Genomic DNA, 15084 nt, shown 5'->3' with positions numbered 1-15084 from the left:
AAATAATTATTGCGTGTAATAATACGCCTATTTGGTATCACTCCAAATATATTATTTAAAGACGCATATTTTTAAAAAACTTGCGAACCCATCCCATTGGAGCCTTCCCAGAAAATTCAATCTAAACTCAATAAAATTCAATGCATTCGTTTCAAATCGGTATTTTTTCAGGCCTCCTTAAGATGAATGGACTTCAACGCCCAGAATTGCCCAGCCGGCATAGCAACAGGGTCGAATAAGGCTTGGATGCACCCTAAGAAATGTGTAGGATTTCACTGAATGTAGGAAGTTAGCACCCACCCCTCTCCTAGGAGAATGAAATATCCTGGGAAATATTGAAAAGGCAGAACGCATTTCCCTGGATCAGAAATGGAGAACTGGGTATGTCTAGTTTAATGAAAAGAAGGACTAGGCAAGACATGATAGCAGTCTTCCAATATCTCCGGGTTTGCCACAAGAAGAGAGAGTTGAACTATTCTCTAAAGAACCTGAGGGTAGAACAAGAAGCAATGGGTGGAAACTAATCAAGGAGAGAAGCAACTTAGAACTGAGGAGAAATTTCCTGACAGTTAGAACAATTAATCAGTGGGACAGAAGTTGCCTCCAGAAGTTGTGAATGCCCCAACACTGGAAGTCTTTAAGAAGATGTTGGATAGCTATTTGTCTGAAACAGTATAGGGCTTCCTGCCTAGGCAGGGGGTTGGACTAGAAGACCTCCAAGGTCCCTTCCAACTCTGCTATTGTATTGTATTGTATTCTCCACATGAAACATCTGAAGCTGCCCAGAATCACATATGGTTCAGCTTCATCAATAAACCTCTCTTTCCAATCAGCCTCCAGGTTTCCAATGTTTTTTCTCCCAGCTTGGAACTAAACGAGATGGATATTTCTTCCAACAGGGTCAACAATGATAAATTGAAAAAGCATTAAGTCCAGTTGCTTCCTGAATTCACTTGCTGGGAAATTCTGGAAGTTGAAGTCCAGACATCTTCAAGTTGCTAAGGTTGAGAAACACTGGTCTAGGAGAATGTTTTGGTTCTTTGTGAGTCAGTATTTTTATTATTATTTCTCTTTTAGTGAGTTTGAATCTGTTTCTTTATTTCTTTAGCAATAGCAGTTAGACTTATATACCGCTTTATAGGGCTTTCAGCCCTCTCTAAGCGGTTTACAGACTGTGGGGGAGCATATCTCCCCCACAGTCTGGGTCCTCATTTCACCCACCTCGGAAGGATGGAAGGCTGAGACAACCTTGAGCTTTGAAGATTTGAACTGCTGAACTGCAGATAACAGTCAGCTGAAGTGGCCTGCAGTACTGCACCCTAACCACTGCGCCATCTCGGCTCTTTAGAGTGCTGGCAACTGTCATCCCAGCAAGTTTTCTGAGCAATGTTTTTGGAAGGGGTTTGCCATTGTCTCCTTCCTAGGGCTGAGAGAGAGTGGCTGGCCCAGGGTCCACTCAGCTGGTGGTGTGCCTCAGAATTATGATTATCGAAAGTTGATTGGTGGAATTATACATAATTGAAAACAGCGATATACAAATATAAATGGTTGGTAAATCTCTTTTCATATTGGGATCTGTGATTATATAAAGGTATATTGTAATTAAACAGACAATCAATAGCAATAGCAGTTAGACTTATATACCGCTTCATAGAGCTTTCAGCCCTCTCTAAGCGGTTTACAGAGTCAGCATATTGCCCCCAACAACAGTCTGGGTCCTCATTTTACCCACCTCGGAAGGATGGAAGGCTAAGTCAACCCTGAGCCGGTGAGATTTGAACTGCAGAACTGCAGTCAGCTGAAGTAGCCTGCAGTGCTGCATTTAACCACTGCGCCACCTCGGCTCATCAAGAATGTAAGGGAATTAGGTTTATTGGGGGGAAAAAATTAATTGTAATTGAATATACACTGTACAATGAAAGTGAGGTATTTACTTATATTAGATGAAAAATCTGTGATTGTAAATGTAATTGAGAATATGGATGCAAAAACACTTGTAACCAAATGACATGCTGCATGTAATGGATGAGATCATTTTTTTTAATATTGTTTTTTTTATTTTTATGTTTAAAAATAAAAAAAAAACATATGAAAAAAAAAGAATTATGATTTTTTCTTTTAGCTGCTGGGGCCATAGCACAAAAGAAATAGGAGCAGGATGAAACCTCAGAGCAATATTGACAAAGTTACACTGATTTTTAATTTACGCCCACCTTCCATACAATTCTTCATCCATTTAATATCCCAAAAGTGTTTTTTTTTTTCAGGAGGCGGCAACTGCATTTTCTTTTTTTCTCTTTTTGAAGACGTTTCGCTTCTCATTCCAAGAAGCTTCTTCAGCTCTGACTGAATGATGGGGAACGGAAGAATTCATACTCCTTGCAGACAAAGCTGGTCATTTGCATCCTTTGAGAGAGTCCCTGAGGCCACTTGGAGATTTGTCTGTGTCCTCAGGGTCCCCTGAGTGGTGCAAATGGGTGGGGAGACTTCTTGGAACTGTTGAAAGGACCCTTATGGACTGGAGATAGATGTTGTATCCCTTGCCCTCTGTGGAGGGTTCTTCAAATGGCCTCAACGGCTCTATGGATTTATACTCCTTGCAGACAGCTGGTCATTTGCATCCTTTTAGGGGGTCCTTGAGGTCACTTGGAAGTGGCCTCAAGAGTCATCTGAGTGGTACAAACAGGTGTGGAGCCTCCTTGGCTGCAGGATATTTTCTGCCCCCCATGTCCCTTCACCGTCAAAAAGACAAGCACCGGCTGTTTGGGGATGAGTCTGTTCTGCCCCGCTGCCTGGATCTCAAACGGAAGCGCAAATGGTTTTTGTAGTCTGCAGTTTTTCTGGAAATCTGTTCGTACTCCGTATTCCTTCGAAGAGTGTTAATCCCAAAGTGCATAGATAAAAGTCGACAGCGATTCTCAGTCATCCAGGTCATGGTTGTCCTAACCCTGGAGACACAGGCAAACCTCCAAGTGGCCTCAACGACTTTAGAGAGCCGTTGAGGCCACTTGGAGAAGGCTCAACAGAGGGGGAGAGCTATGACATCTATTCATATCTCCAGTCTACAGCACAGTCCTTGTTAGGAATATAATCTAACGGTTGGGTTGGCAATATATAAATCATGTAACAACGTTGTACCTGCTTCTTTAAAGCATACTGTAAAATGTGATTGGTTGCTGTTTTCCTCAATCGGCCATAAGAGGGAGCCAGAACGACTGTTAGCTCTCTGTTTGTTACATGCTGGGCTGATCTGATCTGAGTGTTTTTGGAAGCTGGCTGTTAGAAAGTGCCATGAGCTACTGTAAGTTTTGCAACTGTTAGCAAACTTTGCATACCGGACTGATTGTATGATTATGGACTATGTTACTTGGATTATCCCTTAACTGAAAGACATTGATGACTGACCGACTTATCCATGTATGGACTGTTTGATGGACTCTGATACTTCTATTTCCACGAAAATAAAAGCCTATTTAAACTGCAGTGTATGCTGGTTTGTGTGTGTTCTCCAACACAACTCACACAATGCTTCTCTGAACGCACTCGCTCTCCCAACGGAGAGCTTACCTAACAGTCCTTTCAGCAGTTCCGCAAAGGCTCCGCACCAGGGGTGGGATCCTGTCAGTTTAACAACCGGTTCGGTGATCACGCGCTTCGCGGTGTTAAGAAAACTTGCCTTCCGCGTTACTGCTGGGGAGTGGTAACCCAGCTGAAGTGCGGCCATTGACTCTGATGCGCAAATCAGCTGAAAAGATATAGTAAAGCACATAGACAGGCAGGGGGCCCCAGCTGATCGTCGGAGCGAACTGGTTCGCTCCCAGCTGATCGTTGGAACGAACCGGTTCGCTCCCAGCTGATCGTTGGAACGAACCGGTTCGCTCCCAGCTGATCGTCGGAACGAACCGGTTCGCTCCCAGCTGATCATTGGAACAAACTGGTTCGCTCCCAGCTGATTGTCGGAACTGCTAGTTTGTCCAAACTGGTAGAACCCCACCCGTGCTCCACATCCATTTGCACATCCACTCAGGGGACACACAGATATCCTCCAAGCAGCCTCAGCGGCTCTCTAAATGGATGCAAATGACCAGCTGTCTGCAAAGAGTATAAATCCTTCCATTCAGAGCTAAAGAAGCTTCCTGGATGAGAAGCAAAAATGTCGTCAGAGAATAACCAGAGAGCCCAGTTGCCTCCTGCAAAAAAGCACCTTTGAGACAACCATGATGTGGATGACTGAGAATCTTTATTGAAGACGTCCAGGGAATAATTTCCTTTTGTCCCCTGCTGGAAATCACAATGCAAGTCTCACAGCTTTGGGAAGAGTGGAGGGCCTCCAGGATTTTTGCGAGCTCCAATTCACCCTTTCCCTCTCCCCCTAAATCTGTGGGGTGACCAGATGTTTGTCCCCTTTCTTCTTGGAACCTATAGCCATATCTGGTGGCACACCAGACATCAACATGCATGTGTCGGCCAGCTAATTTTTCCCTGACCCGACAAATGCGCGCCCGGCAAAAGCGCGCCGACAGAACCGCAGCGCTAAAACCGCGATGTCATCAACGTGATGTCATCAACGCGCCGACAACAGTGCGCCGACAGAAGCGCGATTTAAGTTAAGGTAAGGGTTAGGGTTAGGTTTATAGCGCACTTCTGTCGGCGCGCTGTTGTCGGCACGCTTCAGCGCTCATTCGTCAGCGCGGTTTAGAACTCGTGGTTCTGTCACCGCGATTTAGTTGGGCGTGCTTTTGTCATTCGCCCTTTTGTCGGTGAACCGATTTTTCACCCTTCTGGAGGACCAGGGGAGGCTGTTCTCACCCTCCCCGGCTTCAGGAAAGCCTCCGGAGGCTGGAGAGGAGTCGTGCACGCATGCGTGGGGTAAGTCACGTGTGCATGCGCAGGTGGATGAGGAGATCGAGCGGGCAGACGGGTGCAATAGCGCACACGGGTGAAATTTTTGTCACGCTGTAAGAAAAAGGTTCCCCATCATTAGTTCCATGATGGCACGCAGAGCCCTCCGCGTGGCCACGCCAGCTGTCGCCCCAGCCCAGCTCCACCAGGCATGCAGATGTGCCTCCTGCTGGCCAGCTGCTCTTCGGGTCTCTGCCATGTGTGAGTAGTGGCAGTGGGGTGCACGCGCAGCGAGACGCTCGCATTGCATTTCGGGGTCTCACACAATGCCCCCCGCGCCCCGTTTTGGCTTCCAGGTTCGTGCAGGAGACTCTCCAGGCCCAAAACAGGGCGGAGTGTGTGCGTTGTTGCGCAGGCATGCACACTCTTTTGGCATCCAACGACAAAAAGGTTAGCCATAAACTGCTTTTCTTGAGTTTTTGTAAGCTCTTTGACGAAAGCCGCTTGTGTTTCCATTCAGGGAAAAGGGGCGGCAGGAAAAAAAAGTGTCTGACGATCTTCTTTTCACACTTATGACCTCTGCAGCATCCCCGTGGTCACGTGATCGAAATCTAGACACTTCCAAAATTCAGATCTTTGGCAACTGACTCATATGATGGTCGCAGTGCCCTGGAGTCATGTTGATTATTTGGGGGGGAATCTCTGACAAGCAAAGAAGCCGAATTTGCTTAACAAGCGCGTTACTAACTTAATAACAGCAGTGATTCACTTAGCGACAGCGGCAAAAAAACCCCAAACCCTCGCACAACGGGGCAAAGTTACACTTAACAAATGTCTCACTTAGCGGAAAGGCAGAGGAAGAATGGGAGGGAATGTAAGAGTAGGAAACAGGGGAGGAATGGGAAGAAGAGGAGAAGGGTAAAGGGGAGGAAGGGGAAGGAGAGAAGGGAAAGGAGAGGAGGAAGGAAGGAAGGAGAGAGGAAAGAGAAGAAAGGGGGTAGGAAGGAGGGAGGGAAGCAAGGAGGGAAGGAAGGAGGGAAGGAAGGAGAGAAGGAGAGAAGAAAGGAGGGAAGGAAGAAGAAAGGAGGGAAGGAGGGAGGGAATGTAGGAGAGAAGGAAGGGGGGAAGGAAGGAGGAAAGGAAGGGGGAAAGGAAGGAGAGAAGGAGAAAAGAAAGGAGGGAAGGAAGGAGGGAAGGAGAAAAGGAGGGAAGGGGAAGGAGGGAGGGAAGGAAGGGGAGTAGGAGAGAAGAAATGAGGGAAGGAAAGAGGGAGGGAGGGAAGAAGAAGTAGGACTGTTGTAAGATAAGATGGATCTATGGGATGTTAAAAAAGCAATCTTCAAGTAATTGTCAACAGTAGGGAAAAATTGTTATAAATACATATTATTAATAACAGTTATGAGATCATATAATTGTGAATGTATATATATATGAAATTGATAAAATAAAATAAAAAAATGTCTCACTTAGCAATGGAAATTTTTTTGGGGGGGGCAATTGTGGTCGTAAGTCGAGTACTAACTATAGAATCTTCATTTTCCAAAGCAGTGTGTGTGTCCCCGAGTGGCACAAGGAGGGTTTCAATCAAGCTGGAAGGGACCTTGGAGGTCTTCTAGTCCATCCCCCAGCTCAAGCAGGAGACCCTCTACCATTTCAGGCATGTGACTGTCCAGTCTCCTCTTACAAACCTCCGGCGATGAAGCATCCACAACTTCTGGTGGCCAGCTGTTCCACTGGTTGTCCTGGTTTCTCAATTCCAGATTGCTTCTCTCTTTGATTAGTTTCCACCCATTGCTTCTTATCCTGCCCTCAGGTGCTTAGGAGAATAAGTTGACCTCCTCCTCTTTGGGGCAGCCACTCAAATACTGGAAGACTGCTATCATATCCACCCAGTTCTCCTTTTCTCTATGCTAGCCAAACCCAAATCCTCCAATTGTTTTTCATATGTTTTGGTCTCCAGGCCTTTTATCGTCTTAAGTTGCTCTTCTCTGCACTTTTTCCCCCAAAGTCTCAACATCTTTTTTTGTGAAGTGTTGACCAAAACTGGATGTTGTATTTCAGGTGTGGCCTTACTAAGGCTTTACAAAGCGGTGCCATGACTTTCTGGGGTCCACCGCCAGGGTCTCCTGAGCCACTTGGCTGTCCCCTCCAGAAACCGCACCCCCCCCCCAATGGTGCTCGAATTCCACCAAACCCCAAATCAACCCTTACATTTTGCACACCAGGGAAAACGAGAAGCTAAATTGAAATATTTCCTTTTATTTATTTAACAAACACTATCGTCTTGAGTTCTGAAGAATGAGTGAGAGAAAGAAAGAAAGAAAGAAAGAAAGAAAGAAAGAAAGAAAGAAAAAGAAAATTTGCTTTACAAATGGAAAAAAAAAACAGGAGAGAGGGAAGAACAAGAAGCTAAAGGAAGAAAAGTTAAGTTTTTTAAAAAATTAAAACAACCAACAACATATGTACAGACTGAAGAAACTTTGCTGAGCTAAGGAGGGAGAGAAAGAGAGAAAGAGAACAGAAAAAGGAAGAAAAATGTCTCAGCAGGGACGGGCTGGGAAGGAGAAATCAAACGGAAGAAGTTTTAATGCGCAATTAAATTAAAAATACAAACACCGAGAGAAGGAAAGTCCTATGTTCTACTTGGTGGCTGTAGAAGCAATCTATACAAGAAAAATTCAGTCCGGGCCCTTTTTCCTCTGGGCCGGAACGACAGTGTTGTGATGCGTTTTAAAACAGAGCAAACATATTGCTTAACTTTTGAGATGTTTTGACTGTAAAAATATTAGTTGGTGGGAGCCGGGGATGGGAGGACGACAATGGAGCAATGGAAAGGGACAGGAAAGCCCGAGGAAAGACTTTTTTTCCCCTTCTTTCCTTTCCTTCATCAGTCTTTCCTCATCTGGACTTTGGGAAGGAAGGACAGACGGACAGAAGGAAGGAAGACAGAAGTGGGAAGGAAGGAAGAAGAAACAATGAAAAGAAAGAGAGAAGGAGAAGAATGGAAGGAGACAGAAGTGGGAAGGAAGGGAAGAAGACAGAAGTGGGAAGGAGGGAAAAAGAAACAAAGAAAAAAAGGAAGGAGAAGAATGAAAGGGAACGGAAATGGAAAGGAAGGGAGGAAGACAAGTGGGAAGGAAGGAAAAAGAAAAACAATGAAAAGAAGGAGGGAAGGAGAAGAATGGAAGGAGACAGAAGTGGGAAGGAAGGAAGGAAGGAAGGAAGGAAGGAAGGAAGGAAGGAAGGAAGGAAGGAAGGGCCTTTAGGCTTGGTGCTGCATATCCCAGCGGCTCTTAAAAGTTAGTCAGCTCAATTTTATTGAGGGGGGGGTGAGAGATAGCCCAAGGCAAGGGGGAAAATTCACCACAAACCTGTGGGCCTTGCAAGATATCCCTTCTCCATCTCACCTCCCCCCTCCCCCGAGCATGCTTTAAAAAAAAACCCCGATGTATTTCTCCTACCAAAATGCATCTCAAGGGTGGATTAAAACCAAGGGAATAATACGCTTTTTCCCAGGGGAGGGGGAGGAGAGGAGACAGCCCCCTCCCCAAACAAAGGAAACAGGAGATGACTGAACACCGAATAAAAAACAGAGGCCCAGAACCTATTGCACCTGGACAGGAGGAGACAAGGTGTGGGATCCTGTAAAACCAGACCACAAAAAAGAAATAAAAAGAAATAAAAAAACTGCAGAAAAGAAGGGCCAGACCAAAATCGTTGCCCGGTTCAGTTTCGCAGAGGGAGCAAGATCGGCCATCCCCTGCGTCCTTCCTCTGTTTGGCTCCCTACCACCCTGGGGAGGGGGAGACCCACCACCCTTGCTAGAGGAACAAAAGGGGGATACCATTTGTTGGAGGTGGAGGGAGGGAGGGGTTGTTCAACAGGGGAAGCTCCCTTCACTATTACGATCCAAAGGAAGCTGGGCGTTTCAACGGGCCAGGAGGAGGAGAAGGGACGTCTCCAAAAAGGCGCGCAAACTCACAAGCAGGATGAGACACACAAGTATCAAAACAGCTGGAAGTCCAGAGGCAATTTTGTTTTTTTTAAAAAAAAATCAAAGACAGTCACTGGCATGCCGTGTCTCTCCCCCCCCACCCCCCCCAGCTCGGCTCCGCACCGTGTGGTGTTTATTTATTTTGTCCATGACTGACCTACACCTGAATTTTTTTATTTCTATTTTTCTTTTTTTAAAACCGAGGTAGTTGGCTAGAAACCAAAACAAAAAAAGAGAGAGAAAGAAGGAGAGAGAAAGAGAGAGAGAGTTTCTCCACCTGGCATTTTTGTCCAGAAGGCCCACCTCGCTCGTCCGTCCTCACCCCAAGAGGGCAACGAGACCCCCTCACCATGCCTGGCCGACGGGAGGACGGGCCCGTCCTATTTTTTTTTTTTCCGTCTTCCAAAACACACCGAGTTATTGCACTTCGAAAAAAAGAAAAAAAATACCAAAGGGGGAAAAAAAAGACAACAGATCCGTGGTTTGAGCCCTTCCCCTCATTCGGTGACACCCGTGTTCCCCCCCCCCTCCCCGCAACCTGGTTTCCAACTCTCCTCTTCTGCGTTTTCCACCCCACCCGCCCACCCGAAATGGCTTCTGTTCAACTTAAAAAAATAATAATAATAAACAGTTGCTCGTCGCTATGCTAGAATTCTACGATATTTTCATAAGAGGCTTAAAAAAAAAACGATTTCCCATCGTTTTTTTTTTTTTTTCTTTACATGAGGTTTTCTCTGGGAAAACGGAGACCAGCTAAGACGATTCAGCGCGGAAACGTCCGTGGCGGTTTTGTCTCCCCTTCCCATCCTTCCGTCTCCCTTCCGGTTCCCACCAACCCCCGTTACCTACCATCCTGACGGGTATCAGAAAAACCTGCATCTCTCTCGCTGGGTTTATAAACCTTTCTAGGTGACTTAAGGATGTGAAGAAGCAACACCCATCCACCCGATCCGGTGAGATGGGGTTTTTTTTTTGGGGGGGGGAGGAAGGGGGGAGAGAGAGAGAGAGAGAGCAAAAAAGAGAGAGAGAGAGAAAGAGAGTCAGGAATGGTTGTCGAACAAGGCCGATGGAACACAAAGAAGAAGAAAAAAGAAGAAAAAGACATAAACGTGACTTTGGACACCCGTGAAAAGTCCTGGCAACTGGCCGGTAGCGGGAATCAGTTCTCACCGGCCGGGTTTAACCAGAAAGCAAAGGGGCGTTGGGGAGGAGGACAACAACAGACGCTCGGGAAAGTAGAGAGAGTGTGTGTTGGTGGCCATTTCCAAAGGGCTGCGTGCAGGACAGGCGTTCCCCCCCACCCCACCCCCTCCCGATCACGTCCAAAGGCGGTTCCAAAGCTGAGCCGAAGGCGGAGAGACGAAGAGGCGTTAGGTTGCGAGGTGATGGTGGTTGGAAGGGGGTCGCCATGCATCAGCGCTCATCCAGATGGGTCTGTTTGTTTCCGATAAAAACAAAGTCGTTTTTTTTTTTAAACTTGGAATAATCGGGACGTCCAAGGATGCTTTGGAGGAGGAGGAGAAGGTGAAAGGTTGGCTGGGGGAGATAAGATACCCCGCCCCATCCCGTTTATCTGAGTAAGCACCGAGGAATTCAAGCTTTCCCACGTGGAGGTGACCTGGGGCCGCTGGCGGTCAGCAGGCGGAGGCGAGGCCGTTCTTATACAGGCGGGGGACTTTCCTCTTGGGTCCACCATTGTCGTCTTCTTCCTCCTCCTCTTCCTCTTCTTCCGAGGATGAGCTGTCCAGTGTCAAATCGACCACGTCGGCCGGGATCTTGCCGTTCTCCACGCTGGGGGCGGGAGGGGGAGCCCCGTTGACGTCCGATGTGCCCCCTGAAAATGTACAAGGAAAAATTTTTCGTATTTATTTCGTATTTTATTTTCGTATTTTATTAGGATTTATAGGCCGCCCTTTTCCCTGAGGGACTCAGGGTGGCTTACAATCATTAGGGAGGGGGTGCAATTCAAAATAAACAATATGTGAGCAAAATAAAAATAATAAAAACACAACTTGCATTCAACATTCAACACTCGGGTGGGGCAAATTAGAGGCTTATCCCCAGGCCTGTTGGGAGAGCCAGGTCTTGAGGGCTGCGCGGAAGGCCTGGACGGTGGTGAGGTGCGTATCTCGACGGGGAGATCGTTCCACAGGGTCGGAGCTGCAACAGAAAAGGCTCTCCTCCGTGTAGTCGCCAGTCGACATTGACTGGCGGATGGAATTAAAGATTTAATAGCTAGACTTAACATCCGTTTGCTTAATAACCGTTCAAAGTGACAACAGCACTGTCAAAAGTAATTCAGGACCATTTTTTTTAACATTTTAAGTCTGCAGCGACATATCCGTGGTCCCGTGATCAAAATTCAGACCTTTGGCAACGGATTCGTATTTATGACGGCCGCAGTATCCCAGAGAAACCCGATTCACTTAACCACTGGATTACTAACTTAATTACTGCGGTGACTCACTTAATAACTGGGGCGAGCAAGATCGTAAAACGGGGCAAAATTCACTGAACAAATGACTCACTTAGTGTCAGGTATCTTGGGCTTGTAAATCAAGGACCACCTGTGCCGATGTTTCTCAACCTTGGCTATTTTAAGAAAGGTGAGCTTCAACTCTCAGAATGCTTTGGCTGGCTAGGGAATTCTGGGAGTTGAAGTCCATCCATCAGGAAACCATAGCTCGCTGGGGAATTGTGGGAGTTGAAGTCCATCCATCAGGAAACCATAGCTCGCTGGGGAATTGTGGGAGTTGAAGTCCATCCATCAGGAAGCCATAGCTCGCTGGGGAATTGTGGGAGTTGAAGTCCATCCATCTTAAAGTGCCAAAGGCTGATTGAGAAACACTGGCTTTCATACAAGTGTAAAAAGCGATTGGTCCACTTCACATATTATTCAACAACACACTAGCCCTACATTATAACTGACAAAACCCAGAGGGATGACGCAAGACACAACATACTGCCTGGCTTAGCATGATGTCTGATGACAGCCAACCCCATATCCTCAAATGGTTTAAATCTGATTTAAATCATTGCTCAGGCTTTCCCCCCGATAAAAATACGGGATAACCCTGTTGCTGTTTGTCTGTTGCTTCGACACTTCGGTAAAGGGTCCATCTCTATTTCTCCCAAAAAAGTTACAGAAGCAACCTGGAAGTAGGGAGAAATTTCTGGACAGTTAGAACAATTAACCAGTGGAACAATTGTCCTACAGAAGTTGTGAATGCTCAAACACTGGAAGTTTTTAAGAAGATATTGGATAGCCATTTGTCTGAAGTGGTGTAGGGTGACCTGCCTAAGCAGGGGGTTGAAGACCTCCAAGGTCCCTTCCAACTCTCCTCTTCCTTAGCAATAGCAGTAGACTTATATACCGCTTCATAGGCCTTTCAGGCCTCTCTAAGCGGTTTACAGAGAGTCAGCATATTGCCCCCAACAATCTGGGTCCTCATTTTACCCACCTCGGAAGGATGGAAGGCTGAGTCAACCCTGAGCCGGTGAGATTTGAACCGCTGACCTGCTGATCTAGCAGTAGCCTGCAGTGCTGCATTTAACCACTGCGCCACCTTGGCTCTTCCTCTCCTCATTCTATTCTATATTCTATTCTATTCTCTATATTCTATTCTATTCTATTTTCTATTCTATTCTCTTTATTCTATTCTATATATTCCATTCTATTCTATATTCTATTCTTTTCTATTCTCTATTCTATTCTATTTTCTATTCTATTCTCTTTATTCTATTCTCTTTATTCTATTCTATATATTCTATTCTATTGTTTTTTATTCTATTTTCTATTCTCTTTAATCTATTCTATTCTCTTTATTCTATTCTCTTTATTCTATTCTATTCTCTTTATTCTATTCTCTTTATTCTATTCTATTCTCTTTATTCTATTCTATTCTCTTAATTCTATTCTATATTCCATTTTATTCTATTCTCCATGAGAAGACTGACAGCATAACTAGCAAACCAGAACCTAGAAGATGACTCTTTAGTGGCCCTTCCTGATTCATGGGTCTCTACCTGTTACAATTTGAGCTTGGTGTTATTACTTCTGTTTATTAAGGTGTCCCCCTCGCTTTTAGTTACCTCCAAAGACCTAATGGGAAATGGGAAAAAGTATCAAGAATTCTAAAAGCTTTTCTGAAGCCAAGGAGGGGCTTCATGAGGGGCATTGGAGAAACTCTCTGGGATGGAAGTAACAATGGGACGCAGCTCCCAACTTTAGCTGCTTGGAGGAACATCCTTAAATGACCACTATTCGTGGCTTAAGACATAACAGCGAAGGTGAAGCTCTTGGCCCACCACAATCTTAAGCCATGCTTCTGTGAAATTCTCCCAACCAGAAACACAATCAAGAACTCTTAAACCTCTTCCCCATCTCAGCTTCAACTACAATGGAAGTCATCCATCCATTCAGTCTTCCTTCCTGTCAATCAGTCAGTCAGTCATCCATCCATCCTTCCTTCCTCATCCACCCATCCATCCAGTCTTCTTCCTTCCTTCCTTCCTTCCTGTCATCCATCCATCCATCCTTTCTTCCTTCCTCATCCACCCACCCACCCATCCAATCCTTCCTTCTTTCCTTCCATCTACCCACCCATCCAGTCTTCTTTCTTTCTTTCTTTCTTTCTTTCTTTCTTTCTTTCTTTCTTTCTTTCTTTCTTTCTTTCTTTCTTCCTTCCTGTCAGTCATCCATCCATCCTTCCTTCCTTCCTCACCCACCCACCCACCCACCCACCCAATCCTTCCTTCTTTCCTTCCACCCACCCACCCATCCAGTCTTCTTTCTTTCTTTCTTCCTTCCTTCCTTCCCTTCCTTCCTTCCCTTCCTTCCTGTCAGTCATCCATCCATCCATCCTTCCTTCCTCATCCACCCATCCATCCATCTACCCAATCCTTCCTTCTTTCCTTCCACCCACCCACCCACCCATCCAGTCTTCTTTCTTCCTTCCTTCCTGTCAGTCATCCATCCAGCCATCCTTCCATCCTCATCCACCCACCCATCCATCCATCCACCCACCCATCCAATCCTTCCTTCTTTCCTTCCTTCCATCCATCCACCCATCCAGTCTTCAGTCACCCATCCAGCCATCCTTCCATCCTCCACTTCTTCTGCAGGCAGAATAAAACGAGTTGGAAGGGACCTTTGAGGTCTTCTAATCCAGCCTCCTGCTCAAGGAGGAGACCCCACACCATTTCAGACAAACGGCTGTCCTGTCTCTTTTTTTGAAAACCTCCAGTGATGGAACACCCAGAACTTCTGAAGGCAAGCCGTCCTACTGATTCATTGTTCATTAATTGTTAGAAGGTAGGAGCAAATGTCCATGGTATCAAGGAGGACATCGTTTTGGACAATACCACACAAGTTGGAATCAAGTAGGGGAGATGACTTTGGTGGTCCTTTGGCCTTCCTGGTGTGTGTAGAGTCCACAACCACCATGACTTTTCAGACCCACCTGTGGATCCGCCCACAACGAGTATCGGACACTGAGGGCTGTAGCTCCTCTCCTTCTCTGCTTTGATCGGGCGCCAGGAGCCATCCACCAAGTACTCTATCTCGTCTGCATCTTCACATTCCTTTAAGATCTTCGATAGGAGCCTACAGAAAGATGGAGAACCCAGCTAGTGATTACAGACTCCAGAAGCTTCAGGGCTGCCATGCCCCCGTCGGGGAAGATGAGCTGGAACAGGAGCCACAGGGATCGAGAGGGCGGCTCTGATGGCTTTGGAGGAAGTTGGGGAAGGGCAGAGTCAGTCCGGGGAGGGCTTTTGGGGATTAGAAAGGCTTGTAGGCAGGGAGGAGGAGGAGGAGGAGGAGGAGGAGGAGGAGGAGGAGGAGGAGGAGGAGGAGGAGGAGGAGGAGGAGGAGAGAGACAGAGCTCAGGCGAAGAGCAAGGACCACTCCCTCCTGATCCGAAAGCACGGAGAGAAGAGAGAAGGCAAGAACAACGCAGACTGAGATGGCTATGAGGGAGAATACCCCGCCCCCTTCACAAGGCACACCTGGGGACTGAGGCCTCCAGAAGTGCTGGTAAGAAGGGCATTTGTCAGGAACACGCATTGAATATGTGGAGCCTTGCGTGGTGTTGCCGACGCTCGGGGATTACTGTGCTCTGTCTTGCGGGCCTTTCCCGGTTTCTCGCTGAAATTCTTGCTGTGGTTATACCTGGCTTACTGGACTAACCTGGCTTACTGGACTGCTGGCCCCGATTACTGTTTGGCTAACCTTGCTCACTGGGCTA

At 46.5% G+C, this 15084-nt stretch overlaps 1 protein-coding gene across 3 annotated transcripts in view; it reads right to left on the bottom strand.

The window, feature by feature from the left end:
• Positions 1-9859: 9859 nt before the first annotated feature.
• PIAS4 (protein inhibitor of activated STAT 4) overlaps positions 9860-15084 on the bottom strand; it is a 44300-nt gene continuing 39075 nt past the window's right edge. For all 3 annotated transcript variants that reach the window (XM_087703384.1, XM_087703385.1, XM_087703386.1), the window contains exons 10-11: positions 14299-14441; positions 9860-10670 (exon numbers count right to left, since the gene is read on the bottom strand). In XM_087703384.1, the coding sequence (XP_087559510.1) occupies positions 10471-10670; positions 14299-14441 (343 nt within the window). In that variant the 3' untranslated portion in view covers positions 9860-10470. The remainder of the gene's footprint in view (positions 10671-14298; positions 14442-15084) is intronic.

The sequence above is a fragment of the Thamnophis sirtalis genome, unplaced genomic scaffold (genome assembly GCF_051295495.1).
Source record: "Thamnophis sirtalis isolate CommonGarterSnake01/CBP01778 unplaced genomic scaffold, rThaSir2_p1.2 scaffold_1, whole genome shotgun sequence".
Taxonomy (NCBI): domain Eukaryota; kingdom Metazoa; phylum Chordata; class Lepidosauria; order Squamata; family Natricidae; genus Thamnophis; species Thamnophis sirtalis.
The sequence above is the reverse complement of the archived record's forward strand: the minus strand, read 5'-3'. Positions and strand labels throughout refer to the sequence as shown.